The sequence below is a fragment of the Vulpes lagopus genome, chromosome 3, assembly GCF_018345385.1.
Source record: "Vulpes lagopus strain Blue_001 chromosome 3, ASM1834538v1, whole genome shotgun sequence".
Lineage (NCBI taxonomy): Eukaryota > Metazoa > Chordata > Mammalia > Carnivora > Canidae > Vulpes > Vulpes lagopus.
Genome location: NC_054826.1, coordinates 52,220,662 through 52,245,127, shown reverse-complemented (window position 1 = coordinate 52,245,127; position 24,466 = coordinate 52,220,662). Strand labels below are relative to the sequence as shown.

General features: G+C 37.9%; 1 protein-coding gene and 1 pseudogene across 10 annotated transcripts in view; one reads left to right on the top strand and one right to left on the bottom strand.

Moving 5' to 3' along the window:
* Positions 1–24,466, bottom strand: part of NSD1 (nuclear receptor binding SET domain protein 1) — a 154,835-nt gene that overhangs the window by 82,016 nt on the left and 48,353 nt on the right. For all 10 annotated transcript variants that reach the window (XM_041749928.1, XM_041749934.1, XM_041749932.1 and 7 more), the window contains one exon: positions 2,268–2,403. In XM_041749928.1, coding sequence (XP_041605862.1) covers positions 2,268–2,403 — 136 coding nt within the window. The remainder of the gene's footprint in view (positions 1–2,267; positions 2,404–24,466) is intronic.
* LOC121487868 lies at positions 22,097–22,550 on the top strand (annotated as a pseudogene).

The following is a 24,466-nucleotide window of genomic DNA, read 5'->3' as shown; positions in this document are numbered from 1 at the left end:
AAATAAAACCTTTTTTAAAAAATACAAGATTTTAAATGAAGTCTAAAAGATGCTACACAGTTTGACTCTTATCTACTTCTCCAGCCTCATACTGTGCCACTCTACATAACTCAATGGGTAGGGACCTCTCAGAACCAAAGTATATACTATTTTCTGTGCCTAGAACCACCTTCTCCTTGTTTCCCTAGTTAATTCCTACTCATCCTCTCAACTCTCAGACCAGATACTATACTAACATAACTGCCCCTGCACCAGAAGCCCAAATTAGGTACTCCTGCTATATCACTGATTGAACACTAATATTTACTTTTGGACATACTTCTCAGTTAATTATCAATTTGTCTGATTATTTGCTGGTATCTTGGTCTCTTTAACTAGACTCTAATTATAGACAAGGAAAAGAAGAACTCATCTTTTGTCCATTACTGGATCCTACTTCCTGGACAAAATAGTTACCAGTTGCTGAATAAATGACATGAACCCAACTGCTATGCATGAACAGTACAATGAATAAGAAACTTAAAAGGAAGGGTGGGAATTTCCTACAAATAGTACTTAAATGTCTAAACAGCCCACAAAGATTAATAAGTCATTAAAAAAAAAAAAAAACAACCAGGGATACCTGGGTGGCTCAGCAGTTGAGCACCTGCATTCAGCTCAGGGCCAGATCCCAGAGTCCCGGGATCAAGTCCCACATCAGGCTCCCTGCATGGAGCCTGCTTCTCCCTCTGCCTGTGTTTCTGCCTCTCTATATATCTCGCATGAATAAATAAATAAATCTTAAAAAAAATAAAATAAAAATAAATGAAAAATTAAAAACAAACAAAAAACCCCCAACCAGCTGGTAAAGGCTTTAGGTGTCTCAATACTCAATATCTGAAATATAAAATCAAATCCAACAATCCCACTTTGATAAATCATCCTACAGATAGGCATATGTATGTGAAAGTTATTCTTTACACCACTGCAAAGAGTCATATTTATGTGATGCACATATGCATGTAAATATGTATAGAGAGACAACACAAGATCAAAAATCTAAACATCCATCAATAGGAAAATGGTTATATAAAGTATAATACATTCAAAAAGTAGAAAAGTATGCAGCTATAAAAAAAAAAGAGAGAGGGCAGCCCCAGTGGCGCAGCAGTTTAGCGCGGCCTGCAGCCCAGGGCGTGATCCTGGAGACCCTGGATCGAGTCCCACATCAGGCTCTCTGTATGATGCATGCCTGCTTCTCCCTCTGCCTGTGTCTCTGCCTCTCTCTCTCTATCTCTATGAATAAATAAATAAAAAATAAATAAAATCTTTTTAAAGGGGGGGGGGCAGCCCAGGTGGCTCGGTGGTTTAGCAGGGCCTGATCCTGGAACCCAGGATTGAGTCCAACGTCAGGCTCCCTGCATGGAGCCTGCTTCTCCCTCTGCCTGTGTCTCTGCCTCAATCTCTCTCTGTGTGTATCTCTCATGAATAAATAAATAAAAATCTTAAAAAAAAAAAAAAAAGAGAAGGAGAGAAAGAAAATCTTCAATGCACTAACATGGAAAACCTCTAAAAAGTAACAAAAATCAAGTGTGGAACATATTAAAAATATGCTACTTTTGTGTTAAAAATTAAAAGATGAGAATATATACTTGATTTATATATAGAAACGCAAGAAAAAAACATTAAAAACTGATTACTCTTTGAAAAGAAGGGCAAAAAATGTGGAAGAACAGAGAAAGGGGGGAAGTGAGTTGATTGGTGACTATATATTCACAACTGTGAATATATGACCTATTAAAAAACTAAAATAACACATTTTAAAATTAAATCACAAAACATCTTAATAGGAAAAAGGCCGCTCAAGATCAAGTTTCAGTCTCTTTAGCATTTTAAAGATAACTGAGATTCAAATAGAATCAAGTAACTAACAAATAACAGTTACTAAAGGGAATGCTCTAAATTAATATTTTACAATTCAAAATTCACAAGCATTTTTTATAATTGTTTCAGCTTTCAAACTTAACAGCAACGATACAAACCTGAAGACTGAGGTAGAAAAACCTAAATATATTGAAAAGTTATTCTAGACAATGTAAACTTTAGGTAATAACCTAACATTTTTCTGGCATCTATAAATAGAATAACTGAGAATTTTGAAATCGTGAAGTAAAAGAAAACAAACGTTCAAAGGCAAATATGGATACTAAAGACAACAAAAATTAGGTTACATTAAAGGCAACTACAAGTTTATTACTCCGCACTATGTTATCAATTACTAACATTACCTTTCATTTTTGAATGTGTGTTAATCAACGGATCAGAACAAATCCTGCAGGGCCACCATGGGCGTCTCTTGAATTTTGCCCAGATGAGATCTCCAACTTCATACTTCAGTGGCGTAGACTTTTTCTTGGGTTGACACTTGAGACAGACAAAACATGCGTCGTCAATAAGAATTAAAATCTTTTGAAATAGTATATCATTTTCCTATTAGCCTTCTGAAAAAGCAGAGTTCTACAGAATTCTGGATGAAAACATTCCAACTTAACAATTACAAAGCAAGTACAGCTAAATGATTTTGTCTTAATTGTTCATAACATAGGCCTTTATAAAGTAGCAGCTTTCAATTTATATTTCAGTAATCTACCTACATTCATGGGGGAAAAAATTATTTTCATTAATAAAAAAGACAAAAACTGAAAAAAGAAACAATCATCCCTAGGAAAAGATTATCTTTGCCCTAGTCCTTGGATCACAACAAAACATTGGGGGATGGGAGTGTTGTAAAAAGAATTTATAGACAATGTATCAAGAATCTATGCTCCCAATATAATGTATCAATTATGTCTCAATAAAATGGGGAAGCAGGGGAACTGTGGTCCCCTCTGCAGGTAATATTCTACATCCTTCTCAAATAAACATAGACATTCCTATTAATTAATAATAATAGAGCTAATTAAATTATCCTGAAGGCTACAGGCTAGACCCTAGCAATGTCAGTGCAACTGCCTTGGACTTTTCCCAGGACCTGCAGAACAGTATTTTGCACAACTCGAAGGAACATCATTCATGCAGAATAAATACAAATCAAGCTCCTTGGACCTTAATACAGAAACTCTGGCTGCATCTTTTCTTCAAAAACAATATGCCTAATTGATCTGCAAATCCAACATCCCCCATCCCACTCTAAATCCATGGCCAGCCCTTTAACACACATCATAAACAGAATACCTGTTCTACTTTACAGATGAAGACAGCTTTGTATTTAGTAGGACTGAGCTTCCTACCTGGTCCACACCACACAAAGGAATTACAAGTGTACTGAGATGTTCCTACGTATCCAAAGAAAAGCCTAGGGTACTTGGGCAAAGATCAACCTCTTCCATTTAGCGCGAGAAGACCTACAAATAATGATTTTAAGTTCTCTGTCTTGAAAAAGGCTAGTGAGTGAGCAGCTCCTTCAGACTCAATCCCTAAAATGGATTAAGCATTCAATAAAGTATATGCTAGATGAACTGACTGAAATCATTGAAACAAATGATGAATATTGTCCACCACACATATATCAAAGGTCTGGGCTCAACTCAATGATTTGTAAGTTACCAATTCAACTTTAAGAATTTTTTTTTCAGACAAATTAAATCTCGTAAAATGTGCTTATTGAAAAGTATTGTGATTAGTTCTACAAGTATAGAGTTCCGAGGAAATGAGACAGAAACTACATCCTAAAAAAAAAAAAAGAAACTACATCCTATTCTTTAAAAGAAAAAAAAAGGCTATTTCTTCCAGTTACCAGTTTGTAAGTCCTCAGGAAAAAAACAGGACTCCCAAGCTGACTGGCTTTGAAACTTTAAAACCAAGATAAGGGCAGCCCGGGTGGCTCAGTGGTTTAGCGCCGCCTTCAGGCCAGGGCCTGATCCTGGAGACCCGGAATCGAGTCCCACGTCGGGCTCCCTGCATGGAGCCTGCTTCTCCCTCTGCCTGTGTCCCTGCCTTTCTCTCTCTCTCTCTCTATGTGTCTCTTGTGAATAAATAAATGAAAATCTTTTATAAATAAATAAATAAATAAATAAATAAATAAATAAATAAATAAATAAATAAATAAAACCAAGATAAAATACAGGATGGGAAAACAAATTTTTTATTTGCCCTTAGTGAAAACTATAATTTGAGTAGATTCCCATAAGTTTCTGATACAATTTATGATCATTTATTTGGCAATCACTGGTATTGACTTATTTATTCATGTCCTAAATTACTCTAAAATCAGTAACTAACATTTACTTGATATTTGCTGTGCTAGACACTGATCTTTTCTCAATCCTCTTAAAGTAGATACTATATTATTACTCTTATTTTATGTATGCTTATTTTACTGTTTGCCTATGGTCATATAGTATTTAATAAGTAGCAGAGCCAGGATTCGAATCTTAGCAGTCCAACTCCAAGCCCGAACTCTGAACCACTGCTTAATCAACCAGTAATTATAAAACCCCATGAATATTATATGCTTTATGACAAATTAAGCCATAATTGATCAATGACATCATACTGGATCAGTCTTCCCCTCATATTACCTCATCAAAATGATTATACTGTATTATCAGAAAGTACAGCCATAAAACACATGCCTTCAATATCATCTAAATATATTTCAATACTTTTTAATTTTTATTTTTATTTTATTTTTTAAAGATTTTATTTGTTTATTCATGAGAATACACAGAGAGGAGAGAGAGGCAGAGACACAGGCAGAGGGAGAAGCAGGCTCCATGCAGGGAGCCTGACGAGGGGACTCGATCCTGGGTCTCCAGGATCACACCCTGGGCTGCAGGCAACAGTAAACCGCTGAGCCACCGGGGCTACCCATCAATAATCTTTTTAAAAAACAAACTCAACAGAAAGCAAGGAAGGAACATGAGCAGCATCAGGTAAACCCAGAAGCTGAATCACACAACCAGACAAAGCATCAATGAGTTCTGTATTCTGACTCCATCACAGATTATGATATCTTAAACAAGTCACTTAATTCAGCCTGTCATAGAATCAGGAAAGAAACATCTGTTCTACCATAAACCATCAAAATGAAAACAGTAATTCCATTCCTAATATTGTAACCCAAAGAAAATAATCCAATTAAATAAAATTATAGAAAAATATTTCAAGCATTTATTTATAGTAACAAAAACTTAACATACAAGAGACATATTAAATGAATTATGCTGACAATTCAATGAAATATACAAAGTGCAGAAGAAATGTAATACTAAAAATGTAATACCCATACATATAATATACCATTAGAAACTATGCTAAAAACTGTAATGATGATTTTTTAAAAAATAACAAAGTTAGGCCACCTGGGTGGCACAATTTTTTAAGCATCCAACTCTTCATTTCAGCTCAGGTCATGATCTCAGGACTGAGGGATTGAATCCCAAGTCCCAAGTCCGGCTCTGTGCTCAGTGGGTTGTTTGCTTGAGATTCTCTCCTTCTCTCTCTGCCCCTTCCCCATTTGCACATTTTCTCTCTCAAATAAATCAATCCTTAAAATATATAACAAAATTGGGGCACCTGCGTGGCTCAGTCGGTTGAGCCCTTGGCTCGGGTCATGAACCCAGGGTCCTGGGATCGAGCCCCATATTGGGCTCCCTACTCAGCAAGGAGTCCACTTCTCTCTCTCCCTCTGCTGCCCCCACCACCTGCTCATGTTTTCTCTCTCTCAAATAAATAAAAATCGTTAAATACACACTCATGCACATATATATCAAAGTCAATGAGGAACATGAATTTAAAATTTCATTAAATTAATGGTATCGTGGGTAAAGATTTTTGCAAACCTGAAATATTTTCTCCATGCTTTTATTTTTTAGTATTTTATTTTTATGTAATCTCTACACCCAACGTGGGGCTCAAACTCACAATCCCAAAATCAAGAGTCACATGCTCTACTGACTGAGCCAGCCAGGCACCCCTCTCCAGGTTATCTTGACTGATTTACCATGATGACCATATAATACAATATATGCAAACGAATTGGAAAATAATGTCTATACAAAACATATTGTTAATACTATTACTAATGGACAACAACCAAATCCAGCTGACTTTAACACGTAAAAAATTAAGACACAGGCAAGAATTCCAGACCCAAGAGAGGGCTCCAATCATGAAGTAGACAAAATAAGAATATGGGAGAAAAATCTTTTTAAATATGACTCTTCTTTTTTTTATGATTTCATTTATTTTTTTAAAGATTTTATTTATTTATTCATGAGAGACAGAGAGAGAGAGACACAGAGACAGGCAGAGGGAGAAGCAGGCTCCATGCAGGGAGCCCGACGCAGGACTCGATCCCAGGATTCCAGGATCACGCCCTTGGCCAAAGGCAGGCACTAAACCGCTGAGCCACCCGGGCTACCCTAAATATGACTGTTCTCCTCAAAAGAGCTTAAATATTTCACCTTGGAAAGAAAGACACCCAAATACACCAAATGATTAAACCCATAATTCAACTGCATACAAATTTACTACAGAGCTAAAACAGGGGTGGCTGGGTTGCTCAGTGGTTGAGCATCTGCCTTTGGCTAAGGGTGTGATCCCGGGATCCTGGAATCCAGTCCCACATAGGGTTCCGCGTAGGGAGCCTCCTTCTCTCTCTCTCCCTAGGTCTCTGCCTCTTTCTGTGTATCTTTCATGAATAAATAAAATCTTAAAAAAATAAAAAATTAAAAATTAAAAAAAAGCCCCACATCAGAAAGCTCAACAAGAGACACAAACATGGATTCTTGATCCCAAGACACTAGAAGAATATCAGGGAAGACTAGAATGAAGAAATGTGATCTGAGCTTAGACTAGCAGGATAGACATATTTCAGAATGGTTTTTCCTAATATCTCTATATGTCCAGTTAGAAGAAATATACTGCTGCTAAGCCTTTTTCTATACACTACTGGGCTGAACCGTGGTCACCCAAAAGTATGCCCCACGATAACTGTAAATGAGACCTCCCTCATTTGGAAATAGGCTCTTCACAAATAATCAAGAGGAGATCAATCTGGGTTGGTTCTAATCCAAAATAAATGTGTCCTTATAAATTGAAAAATTTGGAAACAGAGACAGACATACATAGAGGGAAGATGATGAAGACACAAGGAAAATGCCATCTACCAACTAAGGCACTCCTGAGGCATCTACACATTAGGAGAGATATGGAACATAATCTCACAAGACCTCAGAAAAAAACTTGACATTTCTAGTCTCCAAAACTGTGATATAATTTGTTATTTAAGTCACCCACTTTGTTGTGCTTTATTTCAGCAGCCCCAGAAAACCAATATATATACATTATCTTAATATATACATTATATATATATACACACATTATCTTAATCCTGAGAATTCAAATTAAACTGAGAATCAAAAAAGGTTAAATCACAGTAAGAAAAACAAAGATTTGGATCCCTGGGTGGCGCAGCGGTTTGGCGCCTGCCTTTGGCCCAGGGCGCGATCCTAGAGACCCAGGATCGAATCCCACATCAGGCTCCCGGTGCATGGAGCCTGCTTCTCTCTCTGCCTATGCCTCTGCCTCTCTTTCTCTCTGTGACTATCATAAATAAATAAAAATTTAAAAAAAATTTAATAAATAAATAAAAAAAAAGAAAAACAAAGATTTAAGCTTGATTAATTCTAATTTTTTTTAATATGACATATTTTTTCCTTTAATTTTAACTGAATAAATATAGCCAGAATTTTTTTTCCAAGTGTTTAAACCAAATCTAAAAATCAATTAGGTTCAGGGATCCCTGGGTGGCTCAGCGGTTTAGCGCCTGCCTTTGGCCCAGGCCGTGATCCTGGAGTCCCAGGGTCAAGTCCAGTGTCCAGCTCCCGGCATGGAGCCTGCTTCTCCCTCTGCCTGTGTCTCTGCCTCTCTCTCTCTCTCTCTCTCACTCTCTCTCTCTATCATGAACGAATGAATGAATGAATGAATGAATGAATGAATCTTTTTTAAAATAAATAAAATTTAAAAATAAAAATCAATTAGGTTCAAAATCTCCATTTCCATTCTTCCATTGACAGTAAAATGTTATTTCAACAGTAAACATTCCTGTATAAGCTTATCACTGCTATTTTTTAAAAGACTGATACATCTCATTCAATCACAATCAAGAAGTGGCTCCTGAGCCAAAAGCTATGGTAAAAAGACAAAAACTTGGAGATCCCTGGGTGGCTCAGCGGTTTGGTGCCTGCCTTTGGCCCAGGGTGTGATCCTGGAGTCTCAGGATCGAATCCCACATCGGGCTCCCTGAGTGGAGCCTGCTTCTTCCTCTGCCTGTGTGTCTGGCTCTCTCTCTGTGTCTCTCTCTGTCTATCATGAATAAATAAAATCTTAAAAAAAAAAAAAAGACAAAAACTTTAAGGTAAAATCTTTAAGCATATTCGCTAATGAAATTTCCATCAAAGGTCCAAACCAGACTATATTGCATTTCTAAGATAAAATAAGCTCAGGTGGCCCAAGTATGTTCCTGGATGTAAGGTATAAAACTTAAATGTGTTCCTTTTTAATGTTAATTGAATGTCACCACAGAGTAAATAATCCTTAGATACCAGTATTCTTACATGCATATCCAAAATTTAAGAGTTGAGTAAGCTACTTAAAATCAGCTAACTCACAGAACAATATCTTTCTTTCTTTAATTTTATAAGTGGTAAGGACATAACAAATCTATCCTCTTACAAATTTTAAGTTGTACCCCCCCTCTCTCGCTCTCTAATAAATAAAATATTTTTAAAAATTAAAAAAAAGAAAAGAAAAGAAAGATACAGAGAGAGAGGAAGAGACAGGCAGAAGGAGAAGCAGGCTCCCCCCGGGGAACCCAATGTGGGACTTGATCCCAGGACTGCGGGATCACGCCTTGAGCCAAAGGCAGACACTCAACCACTGAACCACCCAGGCATCCCGAAAACAACTTTTTAGAGAATAGACAGTGATATAGAACTTGAAGTAAAGACCTAGGGGTAGATGTTATCACAGAACTCACTGGCAACTCTAGGATTCAGTTCTTGTTTTGTTTTGAGAGAGAGAAAGGGGGGGAAGAGCATATAGTGCGAACAAACAGGGGCACAGGGGATGGCAGAAGGAATAGGAGAGAGAGAATCTTTTGTTTTTTTTTGAGAGAGAGAGAGAATGTTAACCGAGCTCCAGGCCCAGCAGACCCTAACACAGGGCTAGATCTCAGGATTCTGAGATCATGATCTGAGCTGAAATCAAGAGTCAGTCCCTTAACCAACTGAGCAACCCACACAAGGCACCTGAGCAAGGCACCACACAAATATAAATAACCTGATTTAAAATATCAAGTCTTGGCATGCCTCCATGGCTCAGTCATGATCTTAGGGTCGAGCCCCACATTGCTCCCTGTTCAGCAGGGAGTCTGCTTGTCCTTCTCCCTCTGTCACTCCCTCCACCTACTCGGGCTCTCTCTCTCTCTCTCTCTCTCTCTCTCAAATAAATAAATAAATTAATTAAATTAAATAAAATAAATTTAAAAATAAAATAAAATGCCAAGTCTTAAAGGTGATACTAAGAATACATTGTACAGTTATATGAAATTTACTTTGGAATTTCACCTTTTTCTACCTAATTAAAAATGACTCCCTTATTCTGATGATAGAAATAGGTAGTTCCACTATTTTACAAACAGGACACGTAAGGTGAGAGATTAAATCAAACTCACCGTGATGCTCTTTTAATATATTGAGTGAATAAAAATACAGATAATCTTACATTTGTGTTGTGTGCTTTACAAAAGCACAAATGATTTCATCATAATTTGATCATTTCAAAGCTTCTCTAAATGCCTATACACAGCACCAAGCCCACAGTAGGACTCAGAGACTATAATGACCTAAACAGAAAAAAAGAGACACTACCATACTACCTCTGTGTCTAACACTTAGCCCAGCATTTGACAAAAGACTATATTTCAAGAATTACAATCTAGCATTCCACAAAATAATATGCTATGCTTTATTACTAAAAAAACAAACAAACACAAAAACACTTAAACATGTATTTCAAGCTAATTTCAAGGAGAGTCCTTTGCAAATCTGCCCTACAAGAAATACTACAGAGAGTTCCTCAGCTTTAGATAAAGGACAATAAACAATAGCTCAAGTCTACATGAATAAAGAACATGGTAAAGGTAACAGATGTAAATACAAAAGACAACACTTTTCTTGTATCTAACTTAAAAGACAACTGTGAGAAAAAAAAAAAAAGACAACTGTGTAGGGGCACCTGGGTGCTCAGTTGTTGAGCATCTGCCTTTGGAATCAAGTCGCGATCCCAAGGTCCTGGGACTGAGGTACAAGTCAGGCTCCCTATAGAGAGCCTGTTTCTCCCTCTGTCTACGTCTCTGCCTATCTCTCTGTTTCTCATGAATAAATAAATAAAATCTTGAAAAGACACCAGTAAGAGGAACTTGGGTGGATTAGTGGTTCAACATCTGCCTTTGACTCAAGTCATAATCCCAAGGTCCTGAGATGGAGTCCTGCACAAGGCCCCTTGAAGGGAGCCTATATCTATCTCCCTCTGCCTATGTCTCTGCCTCTGTGTGTCTCTCGTGAATAAATAAAATATAAAAATATGGCAGCCCTGGTGGCTCAGCGGTTTAGCGCCGCCTGCAGCCTGGGGTGTGATCCTGGAGATCCAGGATCGAGTCCCACGTTGGGCTCCCTGCATGGAGCCTGCTTCTCCCCCTGTCTGGGTCTCTGCCTCTCTCTCTCTCTCTCTCTCTCTCTCTCTTTTTCTCTATGAATAAATAAATAAAATCTTTAAAAAGATTATATATATATATATATAAAAAATATAAAGATAAAAAATAAAAAATAAAAAGACAACTGTTTAATGCAAGAATCTTAAGTCTGTGTGGATGGGCACATGATATATAAAAATTTAATTAGTTTTTTTTTTAAGATGTTATTTATTTATTTGACAGGAAAGAGCACAAGTAGGCAGAGTGGCAGGCAGGAGAGGGAAAAGCAGGCTCTGAGGAGAGAAACTGACACGGGGCATGATCCCAGGACCTTGGGATCATGACCTAAGCCAAAAGCAGATGCTTAACTGAGCTACCCCAGCGACACAAAATGTAATTTGTATGACAATAAAATGACAAAGCAGATGACAAGGGCAGACCAATAAAGGAACAAAGTTTTATTACTACTATTAAAATTAACTTGATATTAATAATACAAACCACACTGTAACAAATTAAGACTTTAGTTGCAATCTCAATAACTAGAGCAACCACTAATAACTAAATTTGGAGTGGGGAGGGATGTGATCATATAAATGACAAGGAAATTAAAATATTACCCTAGAAAATACCTATTTAACATAAAAGAAGGTAGTTAACAGGATAAGATGAACAAAAACAAAAAATAGTAAAACGGCAGATATCAATCCTACCTTATCACTACTTAGATAAAATGTATATGTATTTAAGGGACACCTGGGTGGCTCAGCTGTTGAGCATCTGCCTTTGGCTCAGGGCATGATCCTGGGGTCCTAGGAGGGAGTCCCGCATCGGGCTCCCCGCGAGCAGACTGATTCTCCCTCTGCGTATGTCTCTGCCTCTCTCTCTCTCTGTGTCTCTCATGAATAGATAAATAAAATCTTAAAAAAAAAAAAGTTGAAAGCAAAAGGCTGGAAAATAAATAAAATGCAATAGTAACAGAGAGGGCTAGCTTCTTCTTTACATTAACACCACAGAAAATATACTTAAAGGCAAAAGTGGTTACTACACGGATGCCTGGGTGGCTCAGCGGTTGAGCATCTGGCCTTTGACTCAGGGCATGATCCTAGGGCCCAGGATCGAATCCCACTTCCAGATCCTGCAGAGAGCCTGCTTCTCCCTCTGTGTGTCTGCCTCTCTTTGTCTCTTGTGAAAAAATAAATAAATAAAATCTTTAAAAAAAATGGTTACTAAAGACAAGATCAAAATTCTATGATAAAAATGTCAATCTAAGAGGAAGGTTTAACAATTACAAACACCATGCATCAAACCAGACTTCCAAATTCATGAGGCCATAATGGACAGAAATGTGAAAAAGAGAAACAACAAAAGAGACTTCAAAACCCAACTGCAGGGGCACCTGGGTGGCTCAGTGGTTGAGTGTCTGTCTCCCTTTGGCTCAGATCTTGATCCACGATCCTGGGATCGAGTCCCTCATAAGGTTCCTCGAGGGAAGCCTGCTTCTCCCTCTGTCTCTGTCATAAACAAATAAAGTCTTAAAAACAAAAAACCAACTTGCAGTACAGGAGAGATTTGGATGATCCATAAAGACACAGAAGTACTAAATAGTACTATAAACCAACTAGACCTAACAGGCATCTGAAGAACATTCTACTAAACAACCACAAAATCAGTCTTCCTAAGTACAAGCTAACATTCTCAAGGATAGACCATATGCTAGGCCAAAAAATAAAATTAAAAGAACTGAAATACAGAATGTATTTTCCAACCACAATGGAACAAAATTAAAAGTCAAAAAGACAAGAAACACTGGGATATTAAACAACACACTACTAAATAACCAGAAAGTCAAAGAATTCACATGGTAAGTTAGAAAATAGTCTGAATGAAAATGAACACAAAACATATCACAACTTAAAAGATGCAGCAAAAGCAATTCTTAGAGGGATGTTAATAGCTGTAGACATGTGTATTTCTTTAAAATTTCTCATACACCCTAAACTTTCATCTTAATAAGCTAGAAAAGGAACTAGCAGACTATACCTAAAGCAAGCAGAAAGAATAATAAAGATTAGAGAGAAAATTAAGAATAGAAAATCAAGAATAGTAAAAATTGGACAAAACCGAGAGTTGTTTCTTTGAAAAGATCAACACAATTGATAAATCCTTAGCTAGGTGCATCAAGAATAAAAGAAGACTCAAATTACTAAAATCAGAAATAAAAGTGTAGACATCACTACTGACTCTACAGGAACAAAAAGGATTATAAGAGTAGTATGAATAACTGTATACCTACAAATGGATAAAACCTAGATGAAACAGCCCAAATCCAAGAAACAAAAACCCTACCAAGACTAAATGACATAAAAACAGTATATTTGAATAGATCTCTAACTATTAAGGAGACTGACTCAGTAATGAGTAACCAAAAAATGTCCCAACAAAGAAAAGCCCTGGACCTAACAGTTTCACTGGGAAGCTTTATACATTTAACTAAAAACATCCATTTCTCTCAAACTTTTCCAAAAACTAGTGAGGAACATACCCTTATTCATTGAGGCCAGGATCATTCTCATACCAAAGCCAGATGAAGACCCCGTAAGAAAAAGAAAACTACAAACCAATACCCTTTACAAACATTGATGCAAATATCTTCAATAAAATACTAGCAAAATAAATGAACATTAAAAAAAAAAAGCATAATACAGGGAGCCTGTATTGGTGGCTCAGATAGTTAAGTGTCTGCCTTTGACTCAGGTCATGATCTCAGGGTCCTGGGATCAAGTCCCCCACTGGGCTCCTCACTCAACAGGGGTCTGCTTCTCCCTTTCCCCCTACCTCTGGCCCCTGTTCATGCTCTGTCTCAAATTAATGAATAAAAATTTTTTAAAAATTAAATAAAATCATTATTTTTCTTAAAGATTTATTTATTTTGAAAGAGAGGGAGGGAGCATGAGTGAAAGGGGCAAAGGGAGAGAGAATCCCAAGCAAACTCTGCATGTGTTTATTAACCAACTGTGCCACTCAGGCACCCCTGAAATCATTATTTTGTATAGCTAAATCTAACATAATCTTATATGTCAATTATATGTCATTTAAAAAACAATTAACTAGGGCAGCCTGGGTGGCTCAGCAGTTTAGCGCCGCCTTCAGCCCAGGGCATGATCCTGGAGACCCGGGATCGAATTCCACGTCAGGCTTCCTCCGTGGAGCCTGCTTCTCTCTCTGCCTGTGTCTCTGTCTCTGTGTATGTATGTGTCTCTCATGAATAAATAAATAAAATCTTAAAAAAAAAATCAATTAACTATAGTGGAATAAAAAAAATCAATAAAAACCAATAGCGACAACAAAAAAACCATACACCATGACCCAATGGGAATTTATTCCTGGAAAACAGGATTGTTCAACATTTGAAATTAGTAAATTTAATATGCCACACAAACAGAATGGATAAAAATCATATGATCATCAACACTGATGAAAAAAATTATTTAGAAAAATTCAATACTTAGCTGTGAGGGAAATAAAACACTCAAAAACAAACCAGTAATAGGAAACTATTTCCATATATTAAAAGTCAACTTTCCATATAATAAAAGAGCAACTACGTAGGAAAAAGAAATAACCACATTCATTGGAAATGAATAAATAAAATTATCTCTATTTGCAGAACTCATAAAGATTCCACAAAAAAATTTTAAAATAAATTCAGCAAACTAGGATGATACAAAATCAACATACAAAACTCAGCTGAAATTCTACACATTAATGATGAACTATCCAGGGATGCCTGGGTGGCTCAGCAGTTGAGTGTCTGTCTTTGGCTCAGGGCCTGATCCTCAATTTCTGAGATCAAGTTCTGCATTGGGCTCCTTGCATAGAGCCTGCTTCTCCTCTCTCTGTCTGTGTCTCTGCCTCTCTTTCTGTATTTCTCATGAATAAATACATAAAATATTAAAAAAAAAAAAAAAAAAAAAAGCCTATCCAGAGTACTGGGTGACTCAGTCAGTTCAGTGTCTGCCTTGGCTCCTTCTGCCACTCCCCTGCTGGTGCTCTCTTTCTCCTTCTCAAACAAACAACTAAATCTTAAAAAAAAAAAAAAAAAACAAAAAGAACAAGCCAAAAGGGAAATAAAGAAGTCCTTGAAGAACATCAAGGAGAATAAAATACCTAATAATTAATCAAAGAAATAAAAGACGTATAATAAAAACCACAAAATGTTGCTGAAAGAAATTAAAGAGAATACATGGAAAGAAATGCTTGTTTATTTATGGATTAGAAGACTTGATATTGTTAAGATATTATTACTATTCAAAGTGATCTATGATTAAAAAAAAAGTGATCTATGATTTAATGCAATCCCTGTAATAATCAAAATGACTTTTTAAAAGATTTCACTATTCATATGAAATCCAAGGGAACCTGAAACAAAGCAATACTGAGAAAGAAAAGCTAGCTACTTCCTTATTTCAAAACTTTTTTTTTTTAATTTTTTAAATTTTTTATTTATTTATGATAGTCACAGAGAGAGAGAGAGGCAGAGACACAGGCGGAGGGAGAAGCAGGCTCCATGCACCGGGAGCCTGATGTGGGATTCGATCCCGGGTCTCCAGGATCGCGCCCTGGGCCAAAGGCAGGCGCCAAACCGCTGCGCCACCCAGGGATCCCTTTAAAGATTTTATTTATTTATTCATGAGAGACACACAGAGAGAGAAAGAGAGAGAGAGAGAGAGAGAGAGAGAGAGAGGCAGAGACACAGGCAGAGGGAGAAGCAGGCTCCACACAGAGAGCCTGATGTGGGACTTGATCCCGGGACTCCAAGATCACATCCTGGACCGAAGGCAGGTGCTAAACCATTGAGACACCCAGGGATCCCTCTGATTTCAAAACTTACAAATAGCTACATTAGTCAAAATATTTGGGTGGCTGGCTGAGTTGATAAAGCATATGACTCTTGATCTCAGGGTCCTAAGGTCAAGCACCTATTTGGCATGGAGTCTATTTAAAAAAAAACAACATGGGATCCCTGGGTGGCGCAGCGGTTTGGCGCCTGCCTTTGGCCCAGGGCGCGATCCTGGAGACCCGGGATCGAATCCCACATCAGGCTCCCGGTGCATGGAGCCTGCTTCTCCCTCCGCCTGTGTCTCTGCCTCTCTCTCTCTCTCTGTGACTATCATAAATAAATAAAAAAAAATTAAAAAAAAAAAAAAACAACAACAAAACACTGTGCAACTACTATCACAAAGATATACTGACCAAGAGAACAGAATAGAAAAATATTCTCTATTCTGTTTAGAGAGAAATATTCTCTCTAAATATTCCAGAAATAAATCCTTGCATATATGGTCAAATGATTTTGACAACAGTACTAACAAACCATTCAATAGGGAAAAGACAGCCTTTTTCAACAAATGGTAGTGGGAAAACTGGGTATCTACATACAAAGGAATGAAATTAAACACTAACACCATATACAAAAATTAACTCGAAATCGATCAAAGAGGGGCACCCGGGGGTCAGGATGGAATCAGAGACCTGCTTAGGTTATTGCAATAATAATGCAGATGAGAGGTAACAGTTACATGAATCAATCTAGGATGGTGAAGGGGACAAGAAATAGGCAACGCCAATGAAATTTATGCTGATGGACTGAGACCACCAGATGTTACAGAGAGAACTCAAGGATCATGCTAAAAGTTTAGGTCTTAAATACTGTGAAGATGGAGTTGCCATTCATTAAAATGGAAAAGACTATAGGAGAAAACAGATTTGGGGAATAAACAGCTGAAACTTGGCTTTGAACAAGTGTAAAACTCCATTTCACAACCTAGTGAAAATTGCCCCAGAAAGCCACTGTAGGGGGCCCTGGGTGGCTCAGTTTAGCGTCTGACTCTTGATTTCACTCAGGTCATGATCTCATGGGTACTGAGATCAAGCCCCACATCAGGCTCCCCCAGGGAATCTGCCTGAAGATTCTCTCCCTCTGCCCCTCTCCCCAGTCACGTACTCTCACTTTCTCTCTAAAAAAAAGTAATCAATCTTTAAAAGAAAAAAAAGCCACTGTATATATGATGCAGGAATTCTGAAATAAGATTCAAGCTAGATGTGGTCCAGATAAAAAATCATCAACAAAGTGAGCTAGAAAGAGAAAGGTACCTGAGACTAAGGTGTGAGGCATAAAAATAGGTAAGGATTCTTTTTAACCTCTAATAGAACTGCTTGACAAAGAGACTCGATTCTATTCATAATTCTATCTTGAGGGGAAGAAAAAAAAGAAATACCCAAGTTCTTAGAAATAACATATTACTATTTTTTTTTAAGATTTTATTTATTTATTTGGAGGGGAGGGAGAGAATGAATGCAAAGGTAGGGGCTGGGGGCAAGGGAGAGAGAAAGAATCTCAGTCAGCCTCACTCAGTGCAGAGCCTGACGTGGGGCTTGATCTCACAACCCTGAGATCATGGCCTAAGCCAAAACCAAGAATACACTTAACTGTCTGAGCCACCCAGGCACTCCACTTACCACTACTACTTAATCAATTTTAGTATGGCCTCTTGAAAAGCAACATAATACTCTTTGAAACAATACTCACAATCCTGGGACTCCATGCTAAGAAATAATACAAAAAGAAGGTAAAAGACTAAAAAAAAAAAGAAGGTAAAAGACTAAGGGCTATAAATGTATTTTCACTTCATCATTAACTGTAATAACAAAAGTGAAGGTAACAACAAAAAGATAGCTAAGCAAATTTAGAACAATTTGCTGGTCTATTAAACAGTCCTTAAAAATTGCTCTGGGAAACCAGGAGAGAGGCAAACCAACAAACTGACAGTTACCAGAAGGGAGGTGGTGGAGGATATTATCAATAGGTGATGGAGATTAAGGAGTTCACTTGTAATGAGCACCAGGTAATGTATGCAACCATTCAATCACTATATTGTAAATGTGAAACAAATATTACACTGTTATGTTAAATAATTGGAATTTAAATAAAAACTTTTAAAAATTTACCATGGGAAGCCAGGAAAGTATGCTGTAAAGAAGAAAAAATACAAAAAGATGTTATTTAAAGATGTTATTACCACTAGAGTGCCTGGGTAGCTCAGTAAATTCAGTGAACAACTCTTGTTTATAGCTCAGGCCATGATCAAGGTTGAAGGATCAAGCCCTGTTGGGTTCTGCCTGGGCACAGAGTCCGCTTGGGATTCTCTCTCCCCTCCCCCCCCACCATCCCCCCATATACACTCTCACTTGCTTGTTCTCAAATAAATAAAACCTTTTAAAAAATAAAGATGTTATTACCTTTGTGGAAACACTGGTATTTTTACATTTTTTTAACTGGTATTATATTTGTATAATAAATAGACAAATTTTCACTGTTAGGTACAGAACTCTGTAGTTTGTTTCCTTTTAAATCATGTAATAGTTATACAAAATTCAGTTAAAAGGGATCCCTGGGTGGCGCAGAGGTTTGGCGCCTGCCTTTGGCCCAGGGCGCGATCCTGGAGACCCGGATCGAGTCCCACGTCGGGCTCCCGGTGCATGGCGCCTGCTTCTCCCTCTGCCTGTGTCTCTGCCTCTCTCTGTGTGTGTGTGTGTGACTATCATAAATAAATTAAAAATTAAAAAAAAAAATAAAGTTAAAAAGATAAAACAAGCAAAACCATCTAAACGGGTCCTTTAATTCCTCCCATTACTCCTCAGTCATTTTAGGATATATTGTTTAACAATACTAAGAAACCTTAGGTTACTTGATAGTAGAGATTACTGATTATCTAGAATGTCACATAATAGCAGATGCCCAGATAATGTTTGCTGAGTTGATTAAATTTAGTTCAAGTAATTCATGTTGGATAACTCAATCATTCAAATATTTACTAAGTCTGGAAAGTGGAAAACAGTGATTATTTCTAGGGGGTGAAAATTATGAGACTCAAATTTATTATTTTTCTCCAGTAAAGATTTATTTTCAAGGAAACGATTTTTCTTTATATTTAAGCATTTTATAAATATTCTGAGTACCAGACTATACTTTCAGAGATTATTTCTACAGGTCAATACTAGTGAAAAAATATATATTCTGAGTGGCATATAACTGAATGTAGAGATGGAACAAACAAGCCCTGTGGGAGCTTAATCTCTCTGAAAGAGACAAATGAACAAAATAAAATCCTATAACTGCTAAACTGGGATTGGGGTGGGAGGTAGAGGGATCTTAGGGAAGGAAGATTATTAGTAACAAATTTATTATTCGTAACAAGTTATTTTTATTTATTATTTTATTTATAAATAAAATTATTAGTAACAAATTTCTCAGAACAAACCTCAAGAGATAATGACAAAGTAAAAACAGCTGGTTCCTTCCTGTTAAAATAAGAATCTAGATACTATTTCTGTTTCTAATCTCCTATTTTACCATTCCCTACTTCAAAAGCTTACACCAAGCTGTCCACAGTCCCCCTCTGAGATCATGCTCTTTATCCTTCCATCTCCTTTCTGACAGGAATTCCTCTTTCTCCTAGGTCTCCTCAGGACACCTTACTTCCAACATCTCCTATCCCTTGACTTAGCCAAGTGCCTCTCTATTATATCCTATGCCTATCTCTCAGCTTACCATTATATTGGGTTTATAATTTATCTATTCCACCATTCTAAACTTCAGGAAGACAAGGTATCATCCACTCATGTATATCCATTTCTGGGACAAAATACATGTTAATAAAAACAATGTTTTAACTGAACTGAAATAGGCTACAATGAATCATTTCCTAAGCAGCAAAATTAGACGCCTTATTCTGTCCACTTAGGCACTTATCAATACTTTTAAGTCCTTAATCCACAAAACTCTCACATGTCTTAAAAAGATAAATGATACCCAAAAACAGATAAATGATATTATTTACACTATCTAACTTTACAGGTCTTTACTTCAAAGATGACCTGCAATCAGTCACTACCACAGAATTCCCTGGTTTGGAAATGGGCAATACCACTATATTTGGGAGAGGAACAGCACATTAGAATTTTTTTTTTTAAGATTTTATTTATTTACTCATAAGAGACACACAGAGAGAGGGAGGCAGAGACACAGGCAGAGGGAGAAGCAGACTCCATGCAGGGAGCCTGACGTGGGACTCGTCCCTGGGTCTCCAGGATCACTCCCTAGCTGAAGGTGACGCTAATCCACTGAACCACCAGGGCTCCCCCAGCATATTAGAATTAATCATAGATTGAGCTCAGCGGTTACTTAGCCACAAACTGAGGAATTGCTAAATAAAATAACTGTACTAAGGATAGTGATTTAGCTAGCTGCATTGGACACAATAAAAATCAGACACTGTGCTAAATGCTCAACAATTTTTTTTTGTTTCTTTTTTTTTTAATTTTTTTTTATTTATTTATGATAGGCACACAGTGAGAGAGAGAGGCAGAGACACAGGCAGAGGGAGAAGCAGGCTCCATGCACCGGGAGCCCGACGTGGGATTCGATCCCAGGTCTCCAGGATCGCGCCCTGGGCCAAAGGCAGGCGCCAAACCGCTGCGCCACCCAGGGATCCCTGAATGCTCAACAATTATCTCATAACCTCACAGTAGCTTCTAGAAGAGTACTTTCTCCACATTATGGATGAAAAAACTGAGGCAGAAATTATTTCAATTTGCCTAAATTCACAAAAGTAGTATGAAAAATAGCAATACAGGAAAGGATTCAAACTGACTTCATAAAAATGCCTTTTACATTGCACCAGTCTAATTCCCCCAGATGATAACCCAGAATTTTCTTAGAAAGGATTCTGGGGATCCCTGAGTGGCTCAGCAGTTTGGCACCTGCCTTCGGCCCAGGGTGTGATCCTGGAGTCCCGGGATCAAGCCCCACATCAGGCTCCCTGCTCCTTCTCCGCCTCTCTCTCTCTCTCTCTCTCTCTCTCTGTGTGTGTGTGTGTGTGTGTGTCTCTCATGAATAAATAAATAAATAAAATCTTAAAAAAAAAAAAAAAGAAAGGATTCTATATAAATGAATTTTCCACAGTATATAAATATAACTTCTATCCCTCCAACATTTGGGAAGTCCAAATATTCCTTGATCAAGAAAAACTTTAAGTCACATAAGCAAAGCCACTGAAGCTGTCCTACAGCTGTCAAAATAGTTTCTAGTTTGCTATTAGCCTTTTCTTGAGCCAAGGGAGGAACTGACTAAAATCTCAGATGAGAACATGGTATATAGTTTAGAAAAGTAAATTTTTTTTTTTTTTTTTAAATTAGACTCCACACCCAGCATGGAGAACAACCCAGGGCTTGAATTTACAAGCCTGAGATTGAGACCTGAGCTGAGATCAAGAGTTAAATATTCGGGAATCCCTGGGTGGCTCAGAGTTTAGCACATGCCTTTGGCCCACGGCGTGATCCTGGAGTCCCAGGATCAAGTACTGCGTTGGGCTCCCTACATGGGGCCTGCTTCTCCCTCTGCCTGTATCTCTGCCTCTCTCTGTGTCTCTCATGAATAAATAAAATCTTTGAAAAAAAGTCTCCCCTTACCCACAGTTTTGCTTTTCACAATTTCAATTACCTTTGGTCAACCTCAGTCCAGAAGTAGATAATCCTCCAACTGGCATTACTGCCAGAAGGGCAATATTAGCCTAATGTTTCAATACAATGCCTATTATCACTCACCTCACTTCATCTCATCACATAGGCATTTTACAACCTCATATCATCACAGGAAAAAGGATAAATATACCACTGACAGATGAATGGATAAAGAAATTGTGGTGTATACATACACAATGGAATATTATTCAGCCATAAAAAGAAAGACTGAGATCTTGCCATTTGCAACAACACGGCTGGACCTAGAAGGTACTATGCTAAGTGAAGTCAGAAAAGAAAAACATATGATTTCACTTACGTGTAAAATATAAAATATAAACAAAAGGTACAATCAGACTTGTAAATACAAACAACTGATGACTGCCAGAAGGGAGGGAGTTGGGCAGATGGGCAAAATGGGTGAAGTGGAGTGGGAGATACAGGCTTCCAGTTATGGAAAGAATAAGTCACAGGAATAAAAACCCTGATATAGGGGATCCCTGGGTGGCACAGCGGTTTAGCGTCTGCCTTTGGCCCAGGGCGCGATCCTGGAGACCTGGGATCGAGTCCCACATTGGGTTCCCAGTGCATGGAGCCTGCTTCTCCCTCTGCCTATGTCTCTGCCTCTCTCTCTCTCTGTGTGACTATCATAAATAAATAAAAATTGAAAAAAAAAAAAAAAACCCTGATACAAGGAATATAGTCAATAGTATTGTAATAAAGGTCTCCGCCGAGTGTCAGGCTTCTGGACGCCGTGCTCCTGTACCAGTAGACATGCTGCATGGAAGCCGTAGCCGCACCTCTGGCACGGCCCCTCCGGCCAGGTGGGCACCTCAGATGAGAGCTGCATCTAGACCAGCACCAGCCGCTCAGCCGCCAGCAGCAGCTTGCCAACTGCTATTGGCTCACCTGCTGCACCCTGCCAGCCAGGTCTCATGGCCCAGATGGCAACCACTGCAGCTGGAGTGGCTGCAGCCTTTGCTGACAGGCACATGATTGGTCATGCCATTACTGGGGACTTCGCTGGAAGTAACGCTGAGCCTTCAAGGCCCGACATCACTTACCAGGAGCCTCAGGGAACCCAGTGAGCATACCAGCAACAGCAGCAGCAGTTTAGCCCGAGATGAAACCGTTCCTGGAGTGTGCCCAGAACCAGGGTGACCTAAATCTTTGTGAAGGTTTCAGCAAGCTGCAGAAACAATGCAGATCTGCAAATGGATTAGCCTAATCAAGAAGTTCAAATTGGAAGATATGGAAACTCATCAATCATGACCAAGTTAATTTAGCATAAAAATATAATAAATAGTGAAGATATAAAAGTGTAAAACCACCAGTTAAACCTCTCCATCATTAAATACAGCTTTCTTCAGAATTGTAATGAAAAAGGATATTTTTAGTATACAAGTTCATTGAGATGGTTTGAGTTTGGGGCTGGGCAGATGTTTGTGTGCCTCCTTAAATCACCTTTTGTGATGTTATCATTTGTGAATTAATTAGAATAAAGTGATTTTCTTCCCCCCCCCCAAAAAAAAATCATATAGTAAGAGAATTACATAGTGACAGACAGTAGCTACACTTGCAGTAAGCAGAGCATAGGAGTTGCTGAATCATTATGTTGTATATCTGAAACTAATGTAACATTGTATTTCAAGTACACTCAAATAAAAAATAAAAAACCACATAACTTTTATTATAGTATATTGCCATAAATTTTATATTTTATCATTATTGTTAATATCTTAATGTGCCTAATTTCTAAATTAAACTTTGTCATAGGTATATATGCATAGGAAAAAACATTGTAAATATAGTGTTTGGTTCTAAAAAAATTTTAAATTAAAACTAAAATTAAAAAAAAAAAAAATATATATATATATATATACACACACATATGTGGTTCGGTTCTATTCTTGGCTTTAGTCATCACAGGGGCTTTGGAATATATTCCCCATGAATGAGGAATGGAGACTCGTGAATTATTTCAAAATCTTGAAATTAAGTCTGACTCTTATCCTGAGTAACAACATTCAAAGGTTCTCTTTTTTATCTTAATTATTAGTATGAAGCCATTTTTTGAGAGATAGTACAGTGTAATGGTTAAAAGCATAGGCTCTCTGCAGTCATGCTTCCTGAAACCTTTATAAAGAGCCTGGCTCAGGATGGCAACCTGGGTGGCTCAGCGGTTTAGCATCTCTGCCTTTCTCTCTGTCTCTCTCATGAATAAATAAAATCCTTAAAAAAGTTTTTTAAAAAAGAGCCTGGCTCATAGTAACAATTCGTTTTTTTTTCAAGATTTTATTTATTTGTTCATGAGAGACACATAGAGAAGGGGGGGGGCAGAGACACAGGCAGAGGGAGAAGCAGGTTCCATGCAGGGGGCCCGATGTGGGACTCGATCCCAAGACTCCAGGATTACACCCTGGGCCAAAGGCAGGGGCTAACCGCTAAACCACCCAGGGATCCCCCAGTAACAATTCAAAAAGCAGTGGCTCTAATATTATTCACTGTATTTCTTTGAAAAGTTACATTATTTCCATTTCTTTTACTCAATTACATAATTAACATGACAGTATAGGCACTCAACTTCCATCCAGCACTATGTTAATGAAAAAATATTTCAAATACCAAATAAATAAATAATGTTTAAATAGAAACAAAATTTAGGGACATCTGGGTGGCTTGATTCGTTGGGATTCCAAGTCTTGATTTCAGCTCAGGTGGTGATCTTGAGATCCTGGGTTTGAGCCCTGCATGTGGCTCCACACTCAGCAGGGAGTCCGCTTGAGTTTTTCTCTCTCCCTCTGCCCCTTCCCCCACTCATGCACACAGGCACACACACCTGCACACTCTCTATTTCATGAATAAATAAATCTTTTTAAAAAATAGAAACAATTTAGAGGGGCACCTGGGGGGCTCAGTTGGTTAAGCATCCACCTTTTGATTTCAGATCAGTTCATAATCTCAGGTAGTGCAATACAGCCTCATAGGAGGCTCTGCACTCACCAGGAAGTCGGCTTGACATTGTTTTCCTCTGCCCCTCCTCCTACCTGTTACATGCACACTCTCTCTAAAATAAAACTTTTAAAAAAAACACACAATTTCACACAATTCCAATGCTATTACTATCTTTCTAAAAAACCTTCG